This window comes from Amblyomma mixtum, chromosome 6 (genome assembly GCF_055824585.1).
Source record: "Amblyomma mixtum isolate Tamu chromosome 6, ASM5582458v1, whole genome shotgun sequence".
Lineage (NCBI taxonomy): Eukaryota > Metazoa > Arthropoda > Arachnida > Ixodida > Ixodidae > Amblyomma > Amblyomma mixtum.
In genome coordinates this window covers 141,529,869-141,550,799 of record NC_143017.1, presented here as the reverse complement: position 1 = coordinate 141,550,799, position 20,931 = coordinate 141,529,869, and the positions used below count along the sequence as shown (strand labels likewise).

General features: G+C 49.4%; 1 protein-coding gene across 1 annotated transcript in view; it reads left to right on the top strand.

The window, feature by feature from the left end:
- Window positions 1–20,931, top strand: part of LOC149340639 ((3R)-3-hydroxyacyl-CoA dehydrogenase-like) — a 21,988-nt gene extending 1,057 nt beyond the window's left edge. The window contains exons 2-4 of the mRNA XM_089549473.1: window positions 10,538–10,788; window positions 18,942–19,135; window positions 20,099–20,931. Of these exons, the coding sequence (XP_089405599.1) occupies window positions 10,623–10,788; window positions 18,942–19,135; window positions 20,099–20,512 (774 nt within the window). The 5' untranslated portion in view covers window positions 10,538–10,622 and the 3' untranslated portion in view covers window positions 20,513–20,931. The remainder of the gene's footprint in view (window positions 1–10,537; window positions 10,789–18,941; window positions 19,136–20,098) is intronic.

The following is a 20,931-nucleotide window of genomic DNA, read 5'->3' as shown; positions in this document are numbered from 1 at the left end:
AAACCCATGATCTCTGCAACAGATTATCAAGGCATAGACCCACTAAAAGAGCAACAACAAATGTGTGGGTCTTTAACTGCGTCAACAAGATTTTTTCACAGCCACTCGGCATGGCTACCGATTCCGTCGACGTAAGTACATGGCATATCCACAAGGCATATTCACACTGGACAAACAATAAGTTGCTCGTACTTACCTTCACCATAATGACATCATCAGAATCGACAACAGATTGAGATAACATCCTCTGTGCTACTGTGAACCAGGTCGCCTGCTGACTGCATGTTGTGGAGGGTTAAGCGACGCGCTCTGGACATTTTACGGCGACAGCTGTGTGGGCGAAGTCCTCGAAGTCATGTCGTCGCCACCGGCCCATATCACCCCTAACAACCCCATAACTGCTAACTGAAGCCGACTACTCCACCACTGTTAACGCCACAGGTCCTTTCCGTATCCTCTCACCCTCCCTTCTTCCTTGTCGGCTCCTGTCGTTTCACCTGTCATGTAGGATATCCGCTACGCTGCCGGACGCACGCGTATCCTACACGCCTACTAAAGCTTTACAGTGGCACCATTCCGAATGCACCGGCATGAATGCAACAGACAACCCGCACCCATGGACAGTGACAAAATACTCTGAGTAGCATTATGACAGAAGCCAACAGCCACAGAAACCAAGGGCCACAGGGGATTTTTTTCTTTTTCTAAATTGATCAACACCACAAATTAAATAAATAAATTAAAAAAAAAATCCCCTGTGCCCCTTGGTTTCTGTGGCTGTTGGCTTCTGTCATATTTATAACGAGCCCCTCATTTCCCTTCCCTTGTTTGCTTAATTGCTTAGCGAGGGCTTCGGTTCTGGCAGCCTTGACGCCATAGGAAGCATATGAGGGTTCTCACGCAACTTCCACCCTCTTCGTTCGATGACGTTCTACGTCACACCTGCGGTAACTCAGGACGTTCCACGTCCGCCGCTTATGAACGTGGGTGGCGCTGATGAACACTCTCAAGGTTAGGTTACTTGTAAACATAAATACCCCCGAAAGCAGAAGATTTGACAGCCGTCGCCGTAGCTCAGATGTAGAGCACCGGACGCGTAATTCGGAGGTCGTGGGTTCGGATCCCACCGGCGGCATGTGGTTGTTTTTTCTTCTGCTTTTCTAATCAATTAGCATTGAGCGATAACATATTCAGTAATATTCTAAATTGATCAACACCACAAATTAAATAAATAAATTTAAAAAAATCCCCTGTGCCCCTTGGTTTCTGTGGCTGTTGGCTTCTGTCATATCTATAACGAGCCCCTCATTTCACTTCCCTTGTTTGCTTAATTGCTTAGCGAGGGCCTCGGTTCTGGCAGCCTTGACGCCATAGGAAGCATATGAGGGTTCTCACGCAGCTTCCACCCTCTTCGTTCGATGACGTTCTACGTCACACCTGCGGTAACTCAGGACGTTCCACGTCCGCAGCTTATGAACGTGGGTGACGCTGATGAACACTCTCAAGGTTAGGTTACTTGTAAACATAAATACCCCCGAAAGCAGAAGATTTGACAGCCGTCGCCGTAGCTGAGAGGTAGAGCACCGGACGCGTAATTCGGAGGTCGTGGGTTCGGATCCCACCGGCGGCATGTGGTTGTTTTTTCTTCTGCTTTTCTAATCAATTAGCACTGACCGATAACATATTCAGTAATATTCTAAATTGATCAACACCACAAATTAAATAAATAAATTTTTAAAAAAATCCCCTGTGCCCCTTGGTTTCTGTGGCTGTTGGCTTCTGTCATATCTATAACGAGCCCCTCATTTCCCTTCCCTTGTTTGCTTAATTGCTTAGCGAGGGCCTCGGTTCTGGCAGCCTTGACGCCATAGGAAGCATATGAGGGTTCTCACGCAGCTTCCACCCTCTTCGTTCGATGACGTTCTACGTCACACCTGCGGTAACTCAGGACGTTCCACGTCCGCAGCTTATGAACGTGGGTGACGCTGATGAACACTCTCAAGGTTAGGTTACTTGTAAACATAAATACCCCCGAAAGCAGAAGATTTGACAGCCGTCGCCGTAGCTGAGAGGTAGAGCACCGGACGCGTAATTCGGAGGTCGTGGGTTCAGATCCCACCGGCGGCATGTGGTTGTTTTTTCTTCTGCTTTTCTAATCAATTAGCACTGACCGATAACATATTCAGTAATATTCTAAATTGATCAACACCACAAATTAAATAAATAAATTTTTAAAAAAATCCCCTGTGCCCCTTGGTTTCTGTGGCTGTTGGCTTCTGTCATATCTATAACGAGCCCCTCATTTCCCTACCCTTGTCTGAGTAGCATTAGATGCACGCTAAAGAACCCCAGGTGGTCGAAATTTCCGGAGACCTCCACTACGGCGTCTCTCATAGCCTTAGTTGCTTTGGGACGTTAGACCCCGTAAAACCAACCAACCATTTCGCAACTGCCTACTGGCCGTAGCAAATCGAATTACCGCAAAGGCAGACGTCCGTAACTTATTTTGATACTGATATTATCGACTCTATAAACTACAAAAACATACATGACGCAGATATACATTGCAAAAGGGAAAACGCTTGTTGCTATCACGTCGCCCTGGGATGGACACGTTATTAAATATCTGCGAACTGCTGGCATATAATCGAGAAGGACGGCACATGTAAACAAGTTTAACTTGCGTGTTGGAGTGTACCTGCAGGCACAAAGTGCTACAGGTTCAGTAGAGTGACACTTCGGATAAAGTAAGTCATTACTGTAGACTTCTCTCTAGTGGTATTCAAGGCGTGGCGGCTCCTGGCAATCCTGGGTACCGTTTAGAAGCGTAAATTCTGATCTGCCTCCCAGTATCAATTCATAGCGGCCTCTTGGCTTACATTTGATTTCCACGCAATTTATCCGTATTTTGCACTAACAGCCGCGATATCCACCAACCGAAAGTCACTGTTATCGGGAACATAGCAATGATATGAGAGCAAATGCTGATCGCCACCAGCGAAGCCCGTTTTACAAAAGCGGCGTCGTGGCGTTCACCAAAACAACTGCAGGTTCTGCAGGAACTGCAGGCTCGCTCCCCTGCATATGCTGCAATGGCATGAGGCCTTCGGTTGAGCGTCAGGCCGGCGGATATTTTTGAGAAAAAAACCTAAGGATGCAATCCAATCGACGGCAACGGTTCCCAGTCAAGGGTGGAAGATCGAGAACACACAGGGGTGAAACTAACTTCGTTCTCAGCATGTTGGCATTTCACGCATGCCTCGGTGAAAGCTACAGTATGTTTCGGCATCTCTTCTTGGAATTGGCCTTCTCTGTAGAGAAAGATAACAAAGAAAAAGTGTTGTGTCCCCTTATTGCTTTTGTGTGTGTGCGCCCCCGCATCCTCCTCCTAACGACCACTCGCATCCTCCTCCTAACGACCAGTCGCATCCTCCTCCTAACGACCACTTGCCCCTCGTCGCACGCTGTCGCCAGATGCCCCCCCATGGTGCGCCCCCGCATCCTCCTCCTGTTTTGGGAAGCCACTCCCTCCCGTGGACGCTTCTCCGCTCCCTCCTTTCTTCGGGCGGCCAGTTCGGCTCCTGCCTCGGTCGACGCTGGTCGCACCCTCATCGGCTTTAAATAAACGAAGTCTTAAAGTACCGTGTGCGTCTTTCGCTGCATTCAACACAGCGACCGGACACGACAGTGGCGACGAGGATGGGATTCGACCCGCGCTACGCAACGCTATTGACAAGCCATGGCTACGCGAGGGTTTCCCAATCAGATACCAGAGTTCAACGGCTCATCGTGGTCATCGTGGGTTGGACGCCTTCAGTTCTACTTTGAAGCTAACAACATCACAGACCCAGCCTTGAAGAGGGCCAACCTGCTGACGCTGTGCGGGGAGCAGACCTACGATACTGTCTGCGCCCTTATTCAGCCAAGCACACCAGCGGCAGTGTCTTACGACGACATCGTAAAAGCGCTGCAAAAGCACTACGACCCAAGGCCATCCGAGGTCTACAGCCGGGCTCGCTTCCAACGACGAGATCAACTGGGAGGAGAAACTGTGAGCGCCTACGTAGCCGCGCTCATGAAGCTCGCTGCCGACTGAATTTTGGAACGCTGTCGACAACAGCTACCGGGCAGGAGGGAGACGCAGCTTCTTCTGCTAACACCACCATGCTTCCCTTGGACGTGATGTTACGCGACAGATTTGTGTGCGGACTGAGTGACGAGTCACTGCAGCAGCGCCTGTTCGCTGAGAAGGACCTCACATTCAGCAAAGCTTACGACATCGCCGTTCGAGCGGAGAGCGCCGGTCACCAGCAGAGAGGGATTCGCCGGAACACCGAGCCGGTACACCAGACAAGCAACCAGGTGCGCACGCCTTCTGTTGTTGTAAAATCGGTCAAAAAGGCACAACGCTGCTGGCGGTGTGACGACCAACACAACCCCCAGGGATGTCGATTCCAGTCAGCCACGTGTAATTTTTGCCACAAGCGAGGGCATATCGAAAGAGCATGCATTACGAAACGGAGACTTGCCAAGATAAAGTCACCTTCCCAGCCTAATCACAGCGTCAACGCCTCAGAGAATACGCCGCTATCTGATCTCCATGGAGCAACATCAGCAACACCATCTGTGTTGTACGACCTGAACACCATGAATCTCGGCACGCGACCGAAGATTTTTACAGAAGTAAGCGTACATCACCAGCTGATTAAGTTCGAGGTGGACTCCGGCGCAGCCTGTACTCTGATCAGTGAGCACACGTTCCGAACTTCATGGCCATCTGACGCACCCGCCCTGCAACAAGACGACACGCACCTGCGAACGTGGTCAGGACAGAATCTGCCACTATTGGGCTCTGCCAACGTGCAGGTTAACTACAACGGCCAGACCCATACGCTACCTCTGCTTGTTGTGAAGGGCACAGGATTAAGCCTTCTAGGGAGAAACTGGTTTTCTCCACTAGGCGTGATGATATGCGGCATACACCAGACGCCGAGCCAGAACATGGTTGAGCAACTGCAAGAGAAATACGAAAGAGTATTCTCGGAAGAGATTCCAGGAAACGAAGGGCCCCCGGTCACACTGGAGTTGTTGGACAACGCGCAACCCAAATTTCTGAAGGCCAGGCCGGTGCCGTTTGCTCTCCGAGATTCAGTTGAAAAAGAGTTGGACAAACTGGAGCAGCAAGGTGTCATCGAGCCGACGCAGCATTCAGAATGGGCCACACCACTTGTCGTAGTTCGCAAGAAGAACGGAACCATACGCCTCTGCGGAGACTACCGGAGCACCGTCAATCTTGCGACTAAAGCGTCCTCTTACCCGCTACCGACACCTGAAGAAGTATTCAGTGTACTGCGTGGCGCAAGAGTCTTCAGCACATTGGACCTCACCCAGGCGTATCAGCAGCTGAAGGTGAGCGAGTCAACTGCTGAATTATTGGCAATTAACACACTGAAAGGCTTGTACAAAGTCAAGCGACTGCCTTTTGGCGTAGCTGCAGCCCCGGCCATATTTCAAAAATTCATGGAGACAGTGCTTCAGGGCATCCCAGGAGTTTGTGTCTACCTTGACGATGTCATCATCAGTGGCACTTCCACTGAAGAGTATGCAGTGCGCCTAGAGCTCGTTCTCGAAAGGCTAGCAAACGCTAATTTGTGCATAAGCAAATCGAAGTGCTGTTTTGCGGTGCCAGAGGTGCAATTTCTGGGACACCGAATTAATGCGGAAGGCATTCACCCTACCGAGGACAAAGTGCGAGCGATCACAGAAGCACGAGCTCCAACAAACAAGCAGGAGCTACAGGCTTTTCTCGGACTCTTGACGTTCTACGACCGGTTCTTGGAACAAAGAGCTACCGTGGCCAACGACTTATACCAACTCCTTCGGAAAGATGTGACATGGACATGGTCGCCACGCCATCAGCGGTCATTCGATGCCCTGAAAGACCTGATTCGAAGATGTACAGTCCTCCGCCACTACGACGAAAGGAAGCCTCTGCTTTTGGCTTGCGACGCATCACCGTACGGAGTCGGCGCGGTTCTATCGCAAACTGACGAGCAAGGAAGGGAAGCTCCCATCGCCTTCGCCTCACGTACGTTGTCGCAAGCAGAACGCAACTACGCGCAACTTGACAAAGAAGGGCTAGCCATCGTCTACGCGGCGACACATTTTCACCAGTACATTGCCGGCCGGAAGGTGACCTTTATAACAGATCACCGACCGCTATTGGGCATTCTGGGACCACAAAGGCCTATGCCACCAACTTTGTCTCCGCGAATGACACGTTGGTGCATCAAACTCTCAGCGTACGACTACGCTCTGGTCTACCGCAATGGGAGTAAACATCAAAACGCCGATGCGCTAAGCCGTCTGCCACTAGACGCAACTGTTGACGAACCATTTCCACCAGGAGACGTTCTGATGTTCGAAGCACTGCCAGAACCTCCGCTTACAGCAGGCACAGTTGCAGCATCTACGCAGAAGTGCGCAGCTCTCCGGCTAGTTTACACAGCTGTTCAACAAGGCAACGTGCATAAACTCAAAGGGGACAACTTCGACGCTTACCGCAGGCGAGCTACAGAGTTGAGCACCCATCGCGGCTGCATCATATTTGGGTCCCGAGTTGTGATGCCGAGAGAACTACGCGCACAAGCTATGTCTCTCATCCACGCCGGACATCGGGGCATCGTTGCAATGAAAAAGTGTGCCAGAAGCTACATGTGGTGGCCTGGCATTGACAACGACATCGAAACAGTGGTGCGAGAATGCAAGCCTTGCCAGAGCAGCCGGAGCGCCCCGCCGAAAGCTCCTGTCCCAGAATGGGAAAAGCCAGACACACCATGGCACACACTGCACATTGATTTTGCAGGACCAATTGAGGGCTGCACTTTCCTTGTGGTCGTAGATGCCTACACAAAGTGGCTTGAGATAAGGCAAATGGGACAGACGACTTCGGCAGCAGTCATTGACAACCTCCGATCACTATTTGCAACGTTCGGCCTGCCGCGCAAGGTAGTGTCGGACAACGGAACACCGTTTGTGTCTGCGGAGATCCTCAAGTTTTATCGCGACAACGGGATCTCATCAGTTACATCGGCCCCCTACCACCCAGCGACAAACGGACAAGCCGAGCGCTACGTAGCCGAGCTAAAACGCGCCCTTGAAAGAGATCAGACAGGCTCGCTGCAGCGCCGCCTTGCGCGCTTTCTCTTCAAGCAGCACACGACGGTTCAGAGCACAACAGGCGAGACCCCCTCGAAAATGATGTTCGAGCGTGAAATGCGAACCCAGCTCACAGCCATCCTCCCCGAGCCAAAGGCAGAGACCTTCCGGGAAGAAAAAGCAATTCCGCGCTGCGGCACGCTTAATGAGGGGCAGCGCGTCCTCGCCCGACAGTTTCTGAAAAAGCCACGCTGGGAGGAAGCTACAATTGTCAGACGCATAGGCCTGCGCTCTTGGCTCGTCAACATACATGGCACAGTAGCACGCCGACATCTCAACCAGCTGCGTAGATTTACGACGCCGTCTGAGAGCTGTCCGCCAGCGGAGAGAGCACGTGCACCATCTTCCCACATAGCCTGGCACCTCTTCCCGGAAGAAGAGACTTCGCCCAGGACAGACCTAGGAGACACAGCGAACAACAGCCAGCCTACAAGTGTTTCTCCCCCGAGCGCACAAAGCCAGCGCGCCTCCACGCGTGAGCGCCGACCCCCTGCACGATACCAGGCAACTTTCTAAGGGGGAAGGAAGTGTTGTGTCCCCTTATTGCTTTTGTGTGTGTGCGCCCCCGCATCCTCCTCCTAACGACCACTCGCATCCTCCTCCTAACGACCACTCGCATCCTCCTCCTAACGACCACTTGCCCCTCGTCGCACGCTGTCGCCAGATGCCCCCCCATGGTGCGCCCCCGCATCCTCCTCCTGTTTTGGGAAGCCACTCCCTCCCGTGGACGCTTCTCCGCTCCCTCCTTTCTTCGGGCGGCCAGTTCGGCTCCTGCCTCGGTCGACGCTGGTCGCACCCTCATCGGCTTTAAATAAACGAAGTCTTAAAGTACCGTGTGCGTCTTTCGCTGCATTCAACACAGCGACCGGACACGACAAAAAGGAAGGGTTCAGCAGCTTAATATCAATAGCAGATGTCGTGCTGTAAGCATATTGGAGCTCTTGGAGTTCATTGAGCTGCAGTTTTTCCTTAACCAACAGACTGCCATAGTACAGCTCTCACTCGGGATTTGGGCAAATGGGCATAAACTTTATGTTATACGAAAACGTTCTTAATTTTTCGTTACAAACCTAACCACGAACACGGTTACAACAGTACACACTGATTATGGATGCGAACTTCCCACGGCGAATGCAATGTGGCGCCTGCAATACGAAGCACGCAACTTAGGGTGCATCCCTTGCGATCTCTTGTAAGATACTTCCAATGTTGAAACTCTCCTAAACTTTAGGCAGAATGGTAAGAGATAACATATTTCATGTTGGTGGACTTTTAAAACATGATACTTGCAAAATTTGCTTAGGCAATTACATTGTCGTAGCCACTGAGGGGTGCCGGTAGAGATTTTCGACTAATTCAGCTGCATTATCAGGAGGTATATGCATCGTGCAGCACAAATTAAATGAGGTTTAATCGTTTTCTTTCAATGCTTTCGAGACAAAATACTGAGCATATATGTAAAGGCCCTCAATTTCTCATTTAATGAACTTTGTTTTCGTACCACAGAGGAATTTTTCAACACTGTAGACGAAATCATTCAAACCTATAGACTCACTGTCATTTGTTGTTAAGAAAGACTAACTCAACTTCAAATAGTCACACTGACGAATAGGCAATGTCAGTGACTGTTATTTTTTCTTGTTAAAAATGGGTAACTTTTCAAACATTATTCTTTGCACACAAATAACGTCAGTTATTGATAAATGAATTCCTCAGATCCAATAAATCTCAGTTTACACGGTTCTCTTAGCCTACGGCGAGAGACATATTGGACAAACAGCCACGCTATAATCGGCTAATCTCCGAGCGCATAGAAACATATTGAAGGTTACGCAGATCTCCCTCCTACTTGCCCTTTGCCGAAATACGCCTGCGTGGTGTGGTCAGACCGCACTTAATTATTGTTTGAGAACTTCGACACCCGAGACAAATGAATTTCTGAAGGTATTTATTACAAAAAAAAACTGATAGCAATGAGTTAGACACCATTATTTACCCTTTCGTGAAAACGTACGAGACGTGTGGTGGTGTTATGCATTTTTGTTTTTTCGATTTTTGTATAGATTACTTAGTTTCTCTTTTCAAGCTCTATGCAAGTCTTTGGAACCTAATAAAGGTTTCACTTCAGCTCCCGTCTTTTAACCCGCGCATTCACCTGCCTTTCATAGGACTCCACAACCAAAAACCTATGAAAAATTTCGATGGGGCCCTGTGGTGATCTAAAGTGCGACGATGCGAAAGCCTTTCCCGCAACGCTTTCCAGCGTCCTGACTCTAGACAAGGAGAACTGCATATGCGTTGCCAGGAAGTCGGCGTAGCATAATGGTTAGCACGCTCGGCTATGCAACGGAAGGATGGTGGTTCCGATTCTCGCCGCGCAGAAGAAAGATTTTAGGGTTCTTGATCTGTTTGATGACTGGTTAGTCATGATTTGTGACTAGTTATGACTTTCACTACAAATGTAACGGACGGACAGAGTCATGGCCGCGAGTGTGAGCCATAAAAGGCTTTCGCCTTGAAACTCGTTAGGCTGTTTTCGACCCTTCTGAAGTTAATAGGAGACCTGTGCGACACTATAGCCATGCCTCTACAAGCTCAGTCTCCTAGATCGATAGCAGTGAAAGGAAGTGGCAGTTACACAGCGTGATGCTAACGTACCACGCCCCTGGGGTCCCTGGTTCTTAGAAGAAAGACACAGCGTCAGCTGATTTCTTCAGATATCAGCTCTGCAAAAAAGGCTCCCTTCCTGACACGACGCAGTTACTACGGCCCGGCGTAGGTCGACGCGTGGATGTCATAAGACAGCGTTTATTGCAGCACGAGCACCCATCACCTTGTTGGAAATATAGCTTCGCGGGTCGCCGGACGGGCGCTTGTCACTGTTCCTGTGACTGTTGTGTTTAATTACCATTTCGGGCATTGCGCAATACCTAAGAAATAAGCCAAAAGCCGGACTAGCGGCCACACCTCGCATAATGCATCCACAGCAGGTGGCTTGGAGAAAATTGGGCTTAAACAAAACTCAGATGCGTAAACACCCTCAAACGCATCACCCCTGCTTTTCAGAACTCTAAAGAGAGGCCGCTCGTATTTGCCGAAGATAATAGAGGTTGGCTGCAGGCGCTTTTTCCACACACACGTGCATTTTTACACACATGTACTGATCGCTATCAGACAAAGCCCTGCAGCATAACACGAAACATATTTTATCTGGCTTCAGCGGCGACGCCGACGACGCCGACCTTCAGTCGGTGCCAGCTGCGACGGTCCGTTTGCAGAGCAAGTGTGCTTAACTTTACACTTGTTTTTTATCTAACAGCGCAGTAGTCACGGCGCCCGACGCGCCGAGGCTCTCATCGGCAACTGTGTGGTGTTCAGTGCGCTCTGAAATCAGACGGAGAACGATGGCTGCTCCGGAGACGCCGTTTCGTGGACGGCTGGCCTTGGTGACCGGCGGCGCCAGCGGCATCGGTGAAACCGTATGCCGTGTCCTTGCCGCCGAAGGCGCCACTTTGGTCGTCGCTGACAGGCAGCTTGAAGGAGCTCGGAAAGTTGCCGACTCACTTCCAGGTCAGTCTAGAATAAGTCATGCTTTTTGCAGCAGGTCTAGTATACATAGGATGACGTTGACGTCGTGCGCTGGCTCAGTGGTTATGGTGCTCGGCTGCTGACCCGAAAGACGCGGGTTCCATCCCGGCCGCGGCGGTTGAGTTTCTATGTAGGAGAAATTCTAGAGGCCCGTGTACTGTGCGATGTCAGTGCACGTTAAAGAACCCCGGGTGGTCGAAATTTCCGGAGCCCTTCACTACGTCGTCTCTCATAGCCTGAGTCGCTTTGGGACGTTAAACCCCATAAATCATAACCCAAACCAAACTTCACTTGTGGTCGTGTTCCATTTATTTTATTTCCATTTATCAAAATTCCTTGTGCAGTGGAACGTGCAGCAGTGGGAAAATCATCAACGCGCAAAAAAACCGTCATATGGGCACTCACCAAATGTGTTAATGGCGTAAAAAGTTCGTCGAAACGTTTGATCAAATATACGTTTGGGTAATATAGGAACGATGAATAAAGCGTAGTACCAGAAAACGCGCAGAAACGTATGTTTATCAGCCGTGCTGAAAAATCCGACATTCCTAAAAGAAGTCCTTCCAGCCCAATGTCAATCTTGATTTCAGAAGAGTGCCTTTTAATTATGCATGATCCTAGTATATTGACGCTGCCCTTGTTTTCCTAGTGTCAAGGCGGTTATTTGGTTTTTGGTGCAGGTAATGTTTAGTATGAAGTCCGCTTCCTCTTTGCCCTCAATGTGAGAAGCTGGGTCGGTTGTGTGGTGCCACTACTACAGTGCTACTTGCCGTCTGAGCGTTACTGGGCGCCAAGGGCATTAAACACAGAAATAAAAACTGGCTAATCAAAGATACCTGTGCTACAACACTTCGTGGGTGTAGTGACAATAAAGTTGTGTCGCCTTTTATCTTGTACCTGATTGTTTTCTTGCTGCTAATTCTCTTGCTAGCATACTATTGTATCCGTTTTCATTTTAAGAACTCCTTTCTTATTCTTTCGTACATGCAAAGTGCTAATAACTCTTCTTAGCGTCTCTCGAGAGTGACTGCGGAAACCTGGGTGCCACAACAATATCTGTGCTACACCATTAGTGACAGGTTGTAGCCAGAATGGTCGCAATTTGTTGTAATTATCACGTGGTCGCTGGCTGTCTGTCATTCACCTTCTTTGCGGCAGCACGGCAGCGCGTACGCATGTGAGTCTGTTTAAGTGGAAACCACAATCATAATGTGAAGTGCGTGGACAGGGATCGTACCTGAAGAACCAGCCGTGGTGGCTCAGTGGTTACGGCGCTCGGCTGCTGACCCGAAAGACGCGGGTTCGAACCCGGTCGCGGCGGCCGAATTTCGATGAAGGCGAAATTCTGGAGGCCCGTGTGCTGTGCGATGTCAATGCACGTTAAAGAACCCCAGGTGGTCGAAATTTCCGGAGCCCTTCACCACGGCGTCCCTCATAGCCTGAGTTGCCTTGGGACGTTAAACTCCAATAAACCATAAACCGTACCTGAAGGCAATCATATAGAGCCTTATTTATGTTAGAAATTTCTACGCTTCAACACTGTCAGATTATTAAGACTTATTATTGAGCGAGCAATAAAAGCCCCAATTTCAGATTTCGTTGACGTTTGTACGAAGCGTCTTTCAGTCACATTGAGTTTCCTCAACAGGAGAGACCTAGGTCGCACAAGCCCCACCAGTGGTCGCATCTGCCCCAGCAGAACACTGGGACATCGCTTAACCGCTGCACCACTGCGCCATGAGGTGTATGAGAGCTCCCAGCGATCTATGAATGTAGAGTAGAGAACGAGCAATTCCGCATATATAGTCTTTAACTTTTTAACAACGACACGTCATACTCTTAAGGCTGAGCTTAAGTCCGACTTGGAGGATCTTTGTCTAATACCCGCTTAACCTTGAAAACCGAGCTCCGAACAAGTTCTTACGCTCCTAATTCGCATTTGGCCTAAGCACGTTAAATCGGCCGCCATTTTTTATCTGAAACCACATCTTCTACATCATGCAAAAACAACGTGTGCACCGGATGCACGGCCCCAATGAACTCTGCAGTACGCTCAGCTGCCACATGTGGTTTTAAATTAGCCTGGTTGCCCACAGTGTTAGAAGCTGACTGCTCCCTCTTTGCAGAAGAGTTTCAATATAACCATGTGTTGTGCCTTGATAAACTGGCACAATGTAGTAATAGGCTATTTCAGCGGCAAGAAAAGAGAGAACATTGAAAGCAGTCCACTGCGGTACATCATGGAAAAACAACGTGTGCACCGGATGCAGGGCCCCAATGAACTCTGCGGTGCGCTCAGCTGCCACATGTGCTTCTACATTAGCCAGGTTGCCCAAAGTGATAGAAGCTGACTGTTCACTCTTTGCAGAAGAGTTTCAATACAACCACGTGTTGTCCCTTGATAAACAGGCACAATGTAGTAATAGGCTATTTCAGCGCTGAGAAAAGCGAGAACATTGAAAGCAGTCCACTGCGGTACATCATGGAAAAACAACGTGTGCACTGGATGCAGGGCCCCAATGAACTCTGCAGTGCGCTCAGCTGCTATATGTGCTTCTAAATTAGCCTGGTTGCCCACAGTGTTAGAAGCTGACTGCTCCCTCTTTGCAGAAGAGTTTCAATATAACCATGTGTTGTGCCTTGATAAACTGGCACAATGTAGTAATAGGCTATTTCAGCGGCAAGAAAAGAGAGAACATTGAAAGCAGTCCACTGCAGTACATCATGGAAAAACAACGTGTGCACCGGATGCAGGGCCCCAATGAACTCTGCAGTGCGCTCAGCTGCCACATGTGCTTCTACATTAGCCAGGTTGCCCAAAGTGATAGAAGCCGACTGCTCACTCTTTGCAGAAGAGTTTCAATATAACCACGTGTTGTCCCTTGATAAACAGGCACAATGTAGTAATAGGCTATTTCAGCGCTGAGAAAAGCGAGAACATTGAAAGCAGTCCACTGCGGTACATCATGGAAAAACAACGTGTGCACTGGATGCAGGGCCCCAATGAACTCTGCAGTGCGCTCAGCTGCTATATGTGCTTCTAAATTAGCCTGGTTGCCCACAGTGTTAGAAGCTGACTGCTCCCTCTTTGCAGAAGAGTTTCAATATAACCATGTGTTGTGCCTTGATAAACTGGCACAATGTAGTAATAGGCTATTTCAGCGGCAAGAAAAGAGAGAACATTGAAAGCAGTCCACTGCAGTACATCATGGAAAAACAACGTGTGCACCGGATGCAGGGCCCCAATGAACTCTGCAGTGCGCTCAGCTGCCACATGTGCTTCTACATTAGCCAGGTTGCCCAAAGTGATAGAAGCCGACTGCTCACTCTTTGCAGAAGAGTTTCAATATAACCACGTGTTGTCCCTTGATAAACAGGCACAATGTAGTAATAGGCTATTTCAGCGCTGAGAAAAGCGAGAACATTGAAAGCAGTCCACTGCGGTACATCATGGAAAAACAACGTGTGCACTGGATGCAGGGCCCCAATGAACTCTGCAGTGCGCTCAGCTGCTATATGTGCTTCTAAATTAGCCAGGTTGCCCAAAGTGTTAGAAGCTGACTGCTCACTCTTTGCAGAAGAGTTTCAATATAACCACGTGTTGTCCCTTGATAAACAGGCACAATGTAGTAATAGGCTATTTCAGCGCTGAGAAAAGCGAGAACATTGAAAGCAGTCCACTGCGGTACATCATGGAAAAACAACGTGTGCACCGGATGCAGGGCCCCAATGAACTCTGCAGTGCGCTCAGCTGCCACATGTGCTTCTACATTAGCCAGGTTGCCCAAAGTGATAGAAGCTGACTGCTCACTCTTTGCAGAAGAGTTTCAATATAACCACGTGTTGTCCCTTGATAAACAGGCACAATGTAGTAATAGGCTATTTCAGCGCTGAGAAAAGCGAGAACATTGAAAGCAGTCCACTGCGGTACATCATGGAAAAACAACGTGTGCACTGGATGCAGGGCCCCAATGAACTCTGCAGTGCGCTCAGCTGCTATATGTGCTTCTAAATTAGCCTGGTTGCCCACAGTGTTAGAAGCTGACTGCTCCCTCTTTGCAGAAGAGTTTCAATATAACCATGTGTTGTGCCTTGATAAACTGGCACAATGTAGTAATAGGCTATTTCAGCGGCAAGAAAAGAGAGAACATTGAAAGCAGTCCACTGCAGTACATCATGGAAAAACAACGTGTGCACCGGATGCAGGGCCCCAATGAACTCTGCAGTGCGCTCAGCTGCCACATGTGCTTCTACATTAGCCAGGTTGCCCAAAGTGATAGAAGCTGACTGCTCACTCTTTGCAGAAGAGTTTCAATATAACCACGTGTTGTCCCTTGATAAACAGGCACAATGTAGTAATAGGCTATTTCAGCGCTGAGAAAAGCGAGAACATTGAAAGCAGTCCACTGCGGTACATCATGGAAAAACAACGTGTGCACTGGATGCAGGGCCCCAATGAACTCTGCAGTGCGCTCAGCTGCTATATGTGCTTCTAAATTAGCCAGGTTGCCCAAAGTGTTAGAAGCTGACTGCTCACTCTTTGCAGAAGAGTTTCAATATAACCACGTGTTGTCCCTTGATAAACAGGCACAATGTAGTAATAGGCTATTTCAGCGCTGAGAAAAGCGAGAACATTGAAAGCAGTCCACTGCGGTACATCATGGAAAAACAACGTGTGCACCGGATGCAGGGCCCCAATGAACTCTGCAGTGCGCTCAGCTGCCACATGTGCTTCTACATTAGCCAGGTTGCCCAAAGTGATAGAAGCTGACTGCTCACTCTTTGCAGAAGAGTTTCAATATAACAACGTGTTGTCCCTTGATAAACAGGCACAATGTAGTAATAGACTATTTCAGCGCTGAGAAAAGCGAGAACATTGAAAGCAGTCCACTGCGGTACATCATGGAAAAACAACGTGTGCACTGGATGCAGGGCCCCAATGAACTCTGCAGTGCGCTCAGCTGCTATATGTGCTTCTAAATTAGCCAGGTTGCCCAAAGTGTTAGAAGCTGACTGCTCACTCTTTGCAGAAGAGTTTCAATATAACCACGTGTTGTCCCTTGATAAACAGGCACAATCTAGTAATAGGCTATTTCAGCGCTGAGAAAAGCGAGAACATTGAAAGCAGTCCACTGCGGTACATCATGGAAAAACAACGTGTGCACCGGATGCAGGGCCCCAATGAACTCTGCAGTGCGCTCAGCTGCCACATGTGCTTCTACATTAGCCAGGTTGCCCAAAGTGATAGAAGCTGACTGCTCACTCTTTGCAGAAGAGTTTCAATATAACCACGTGTTGTCCCTTGATAAACAGGCACAATGTAGTAATAGGCTATTTCAGCGCTGAGAAAAGCGAGAACATTGAAAGCAGTCCACCGGGGCAGCCACTGTATGGCCGGGATATTCCATACCACCAGGAGAAACCAGCCGAGGTTAACCGAGGGACTGCCAAAGAATGTATGCGCAAAATGACACATTTTAGCAAAATTTTTCATTTCGAAGAATAATTTTTTTTAAATCCATCCGGCAACCTGCTACCATTCTACTTGAAAATGATATTGTAACCTGTAAAGCATTTCACGGAATGTCATTTAATCTGTCATAATTTTATTTCATGACCTAATGCTGCTACATGTTTTCCTTCCAGTTTTTTTTCTTTACGCACACAGATCACAACATAATATGCTGTTTATGCATTAGGCTTTCGCTAACCACTAACTCCACAAAGGCACTCCGGGTAAAAGAGCAAAAAATTGGCTGCGGTTTAGCTCTGGTTAAACCTAGTCGAGCAGCGATAGCATTCATCGTCAGTGGTTGGCGCTGTAGATTCATCGTTAGAGGCTAAGCGAGGTCAACCAGTCGGCACGCTCCTCTTGAGACTCTTCAGTCCGCTGCCTCTTCTTGATTTCTACGGCGATCCCTGGCCTCCTTCAGGATGGTCGACTTCTCACCATCGATACTGCGGCCTCAACTATGGCTGCGGCGACGCGAGTTATCACAGCTGCGAAGCGCCGGGTGTGACGTCATTCAGAGGGCGCAGCGAACGCCCAATGGCAGGAGCGATGGCCACGCAGCGACCGCGACGACCCGAGTTGCCGGAGACGACACTCAGAGGGCGAGGCGAGCGCCCAACAGCAGGAGCCGTGGCCGCGCGGCGACAGCAACGGGCCGAGTTGCCGGAGAATCGAGGGTCGTGGTGTGGCGTCACTGGGGCCACGGCTCAAAGTGCGGCGACGGCGAAGAGGCGAAAACCTGGTGTCATGTTGCTGTCGCTACAGTATAAAGTGCAGCCCCTCCCACCAGGGGGGTGATCAGTGGCATTGAGTTCGGCTGCTGAGTTCAAGGACCCACAATAAAATCCCGGCTGCGATGGCCGCGCCTGTCTCGACAGAGGCAGGATGCAAAAACACATGTATGCTGCTCCATGTCAGCGCACGGCAAAGGACCTCTGCTCCATGAAATTTACCCACGACCCCCCAGTGAGGCGTGTCTCCCAGCCTAACGTGAAGCTTATGGGCGTCTAATCCTACATGCGCTCAGTATAGGCCAGCGGCATTATGAAGGCGCTGAAGCAAAAGATACTGCGCGCATTGTACAGTCTTTGTCAAAACTATACGGCCCAAAGGTTTTCTTCCAACCGTGTAGCGGGGCTCTTAAGCACATTTGACAGTCCTAAGCTTTTGAGGTTTGAGGAGTAAAATTCATCTCGCCTTCGTGACATTAGGGTACCTGAGTATGAAAGAGGAACCGCGCTGAAGGGCTCAGAAGCAGAGGCCTTGGGCCGTACACTTTTGACAAAGACTGTACATTAAACCATGCAATTAAAATCGGTCTCCTAGAAGTAGAAAGGGAAACATTTCATTATAGTCACTCATGCGCTGTCCAACAGTTTCTTGCAAGCACAGCGTCATGGGTCGAATTGCAGGTTCTTAATACTGCACATCATGTCGACTCAGTCATGTAACTTCGCCAATATCCGACAGATGTGCATAAATGAAGGGGCAAACGTTTATGCTCTCTTAGTGCAACGCGCATCTCTAGAGAAGGTAGCTGGAGGCGAGTCTGGGTACTGAGTACCTTGGGGCGTATTTTTGCTCAGCTGACGTCATATTGGCAGTCCAGCAGTCGCATTGCGGCCACTAGCCTCCTTTCAATGATGCGCAAGCTGCGAACAGAGGGCTAAAGTAGCAAGGTGTCTGAAATCATGCAATACTTCACAGCCTTTGTTGATTCTTAACCCTAAGGGCTTATTTAGTTCAAGGTGGCAAGGATGGTAACAGAGACAGAAATTTGACTGAATTTATAACTGCATCAATAGCGGAATAGTGTTAGCGCGGCAAAAGGACAGAAAATCTCGTCTTGAACCTCCAGCAGTACATCGGATACCGAATGAGAACGTGGGGCTGCGCCAATCTGTTTTATAATTATTTCTGCAATTGAGTACGTCTTCTTTCATGGCAACGGCGATGGATAAAAATCCGATGCTCGAGCTGTGATGTCAGCGGTCAGTCATGAGGCCCCGAAGGTTCAGCATACTCTGCTTTGTTTCAAGAGCCAACGGGTTTGCGAGTTCAGTTTTGACAGTGGCAGCGCAAATCCTCAAAGCATCCTGTTGTTCCTCCGTTCCTTTTCTCCTGCCGTTTTGGTCCCTGGTCCCTACTGATTTCTTCCCCACCGAATATTTACCTTCATGTCTGCTGTTTCTATCTCTTTCTCGCTCGACTTAGGCTGCGCACGCTCTTTACGTGACAAGCCACCTGCCAGTGCGAGGACTGAGCGCATGCCAGCATATACGGTTTCCATTTCGTTATGCAGTGTATCATCCGTGCAATGGATTATATTTTCGCAGCTGACTTCGTTGTAAGCCTAGTATAACATGGATAAGGATTAAGAATACGCAGACTCCCGGTACACTATATCTTCGCGTTTCGTTTAGTACCTGCCAGTACGTCCCTACTGGCCATTTTAGCCCTTGTGCCAACGGGTAACTGCTGATTTACGTCCCACACACACACACACAGAACATTTGGCGCCGCATCGCCTCATGCGTCCTTGCAAAACCATTTTCGGTTTACTACTGCTCTGGGTTGAGAACCCCCCGTCGCCAGGAGCTCAGCATAAACTGGTTGTGCGCAGGTGACGGCAAGCACCTAGCTGTGTACGTGGACGTCGCCGACTCATCTTCTGTCGAGCAGCTCTTCAACGAAGTCGGAAGCAACTTCACGCAGCCGCTTAGCGTGGTCGTCAACAGCGCCGGCATACTGCGTATAGCTCCTCTCCTCGACTGTAGCGAGGAGCTATTTGACGACGTGATCAGGGTAAACCTCAAGGTGAGATGTCAGCAACTCAACCTCAGTCAGTGAATTACATTTCCTGTTCATTTTATCCTGCAAAGAGCTACCGCGATAAGTTGGGTAATCGCAGTCGCGGTCTCCAGTCCACGTGCCTTCTCAAGTTCAGCAAGATTCGACTATATATACAACTTAGACAAGCGCGTCGCGCACATTTCAAACGCCCTTATTCTGCACTCCAGAACCCACCATCAGGCACTACTCTTGCTCCATTGCTTTTTCTGCATAAAATGTCTGGCACACTGAAGTCTGTTCCACCAATTATTGCAGTGCTGAATGAAGTATACAAAGCAGAACTCGGTGTCTATAGAAACGGTTTTGAAGCGAAAAGCTTCACTAGGCTAGTCAACACCGAGACTAGCGTGGGCCCCGTCGTCAGAAAAAGCCACAGGTGCGCATGCGCGAACTCCGTGACGTCACGGTGGACACCCGAACCGTGCCGTAAGAGAGGAAAAATGAAAAGAAAATTGGTTTTAAAGAAGGGGAAACGACCCCTGTATCTCTCATATCTCGGTGGATACCTTGAACCGCGCCGTAGGGGCCTTAAGGAAAATGAAATGAAATAAAAATTGCTTTTAAGGAAGACAAAAGTCCGTCTCTCATATCTTGGTGTACACCCGAGAGGAATGCACGCCACAGTACATGTCTCTAAAGCAACCTTCTAAGACAGCACCGTATTCACTATACGCGCGCGGCTCCTCCTCCGCCTTGCCACAGCTTCTCGCTTCGAGATATCCAGGCTTAACCTTAGCTAAGCCACAGCCAATTTTTTTCTCTTTCCTTATTTCAAATGAATGTCAGGTAGGTCCATTTTTAATGCGATCCCTGCCATTGCCAGTTTACCTCCGCTCTCTCGCCACCTCAGCTCTAGCGAGCACGTGAAAGAATCGTCGCTGAAAAATCAGTTACCGCAGGCTTCTCTAGCACTGCCTTTCTTTTCAGGGCACCTTCCTGGTGACTCGCGCCGCCAGCCGATATATGCTACGATCTGGGATCCCATTGCCCGAGTGTGGAGCGGCCATTGTGAACATAGCCAGCGTCGCGGCGAACGCCTGGGGCCAGGCTACTCCAGCGTACTCCTCATCCAAGGCCGGCGTCGTAGCCCTCACCAAGACAACGGCCAAGGAACTGGCGGCGCACGGGATTCGCTGCAACGCTGTGCTGCCCGGATGGACAGACACTCCCATGTCAGCTGGCGAAAACCAAAAGCGCAAAGAGGCGGCTGTGGCGATGGTGCCCCTCAAGAGGGCCGCCCGGCCTCTGGAAGTCGCGGAGGCGATCAAGTTCCTCTGCTCCCCAGCCAGCTCCTATGTCACGGGCGCAGTGCTCGAAGTCACCGGAGGTCTCACTATGTGAATGTCCTCAGGAATGGTGCGCTGAGGGCGTGGAACTTAAATGACAGTATGCGCTCGCCTTTAACACTTTTGCGCTATGACGTTAAAGCGGCTCGACCACTGACAAGCATGAGCCAGCGTGCTGCTTTGTTGAGCAATATCGGTGGAGGGTAATAAGCTTGATTCATTTCAATGGCATTGTCATGCTGTTTATTGCGTATTAAACAGGCAACAACCGTTACCATACAGCAACCAGAGGCAGAAAAACATGTCTGCGAGAATAAAATGGGTATATGCATGAGAAAAAAATCTTTCAACCGGATCTCTACATCAGTTATGTTATTCAATGATGTGAAAACAACACACAAAGGGAAGCAGTAACGTTGAGCTTTGCATTAAAGCGGAGCAGCTAACCCCCTTCCTATTTTCAGCGGTGTCCGA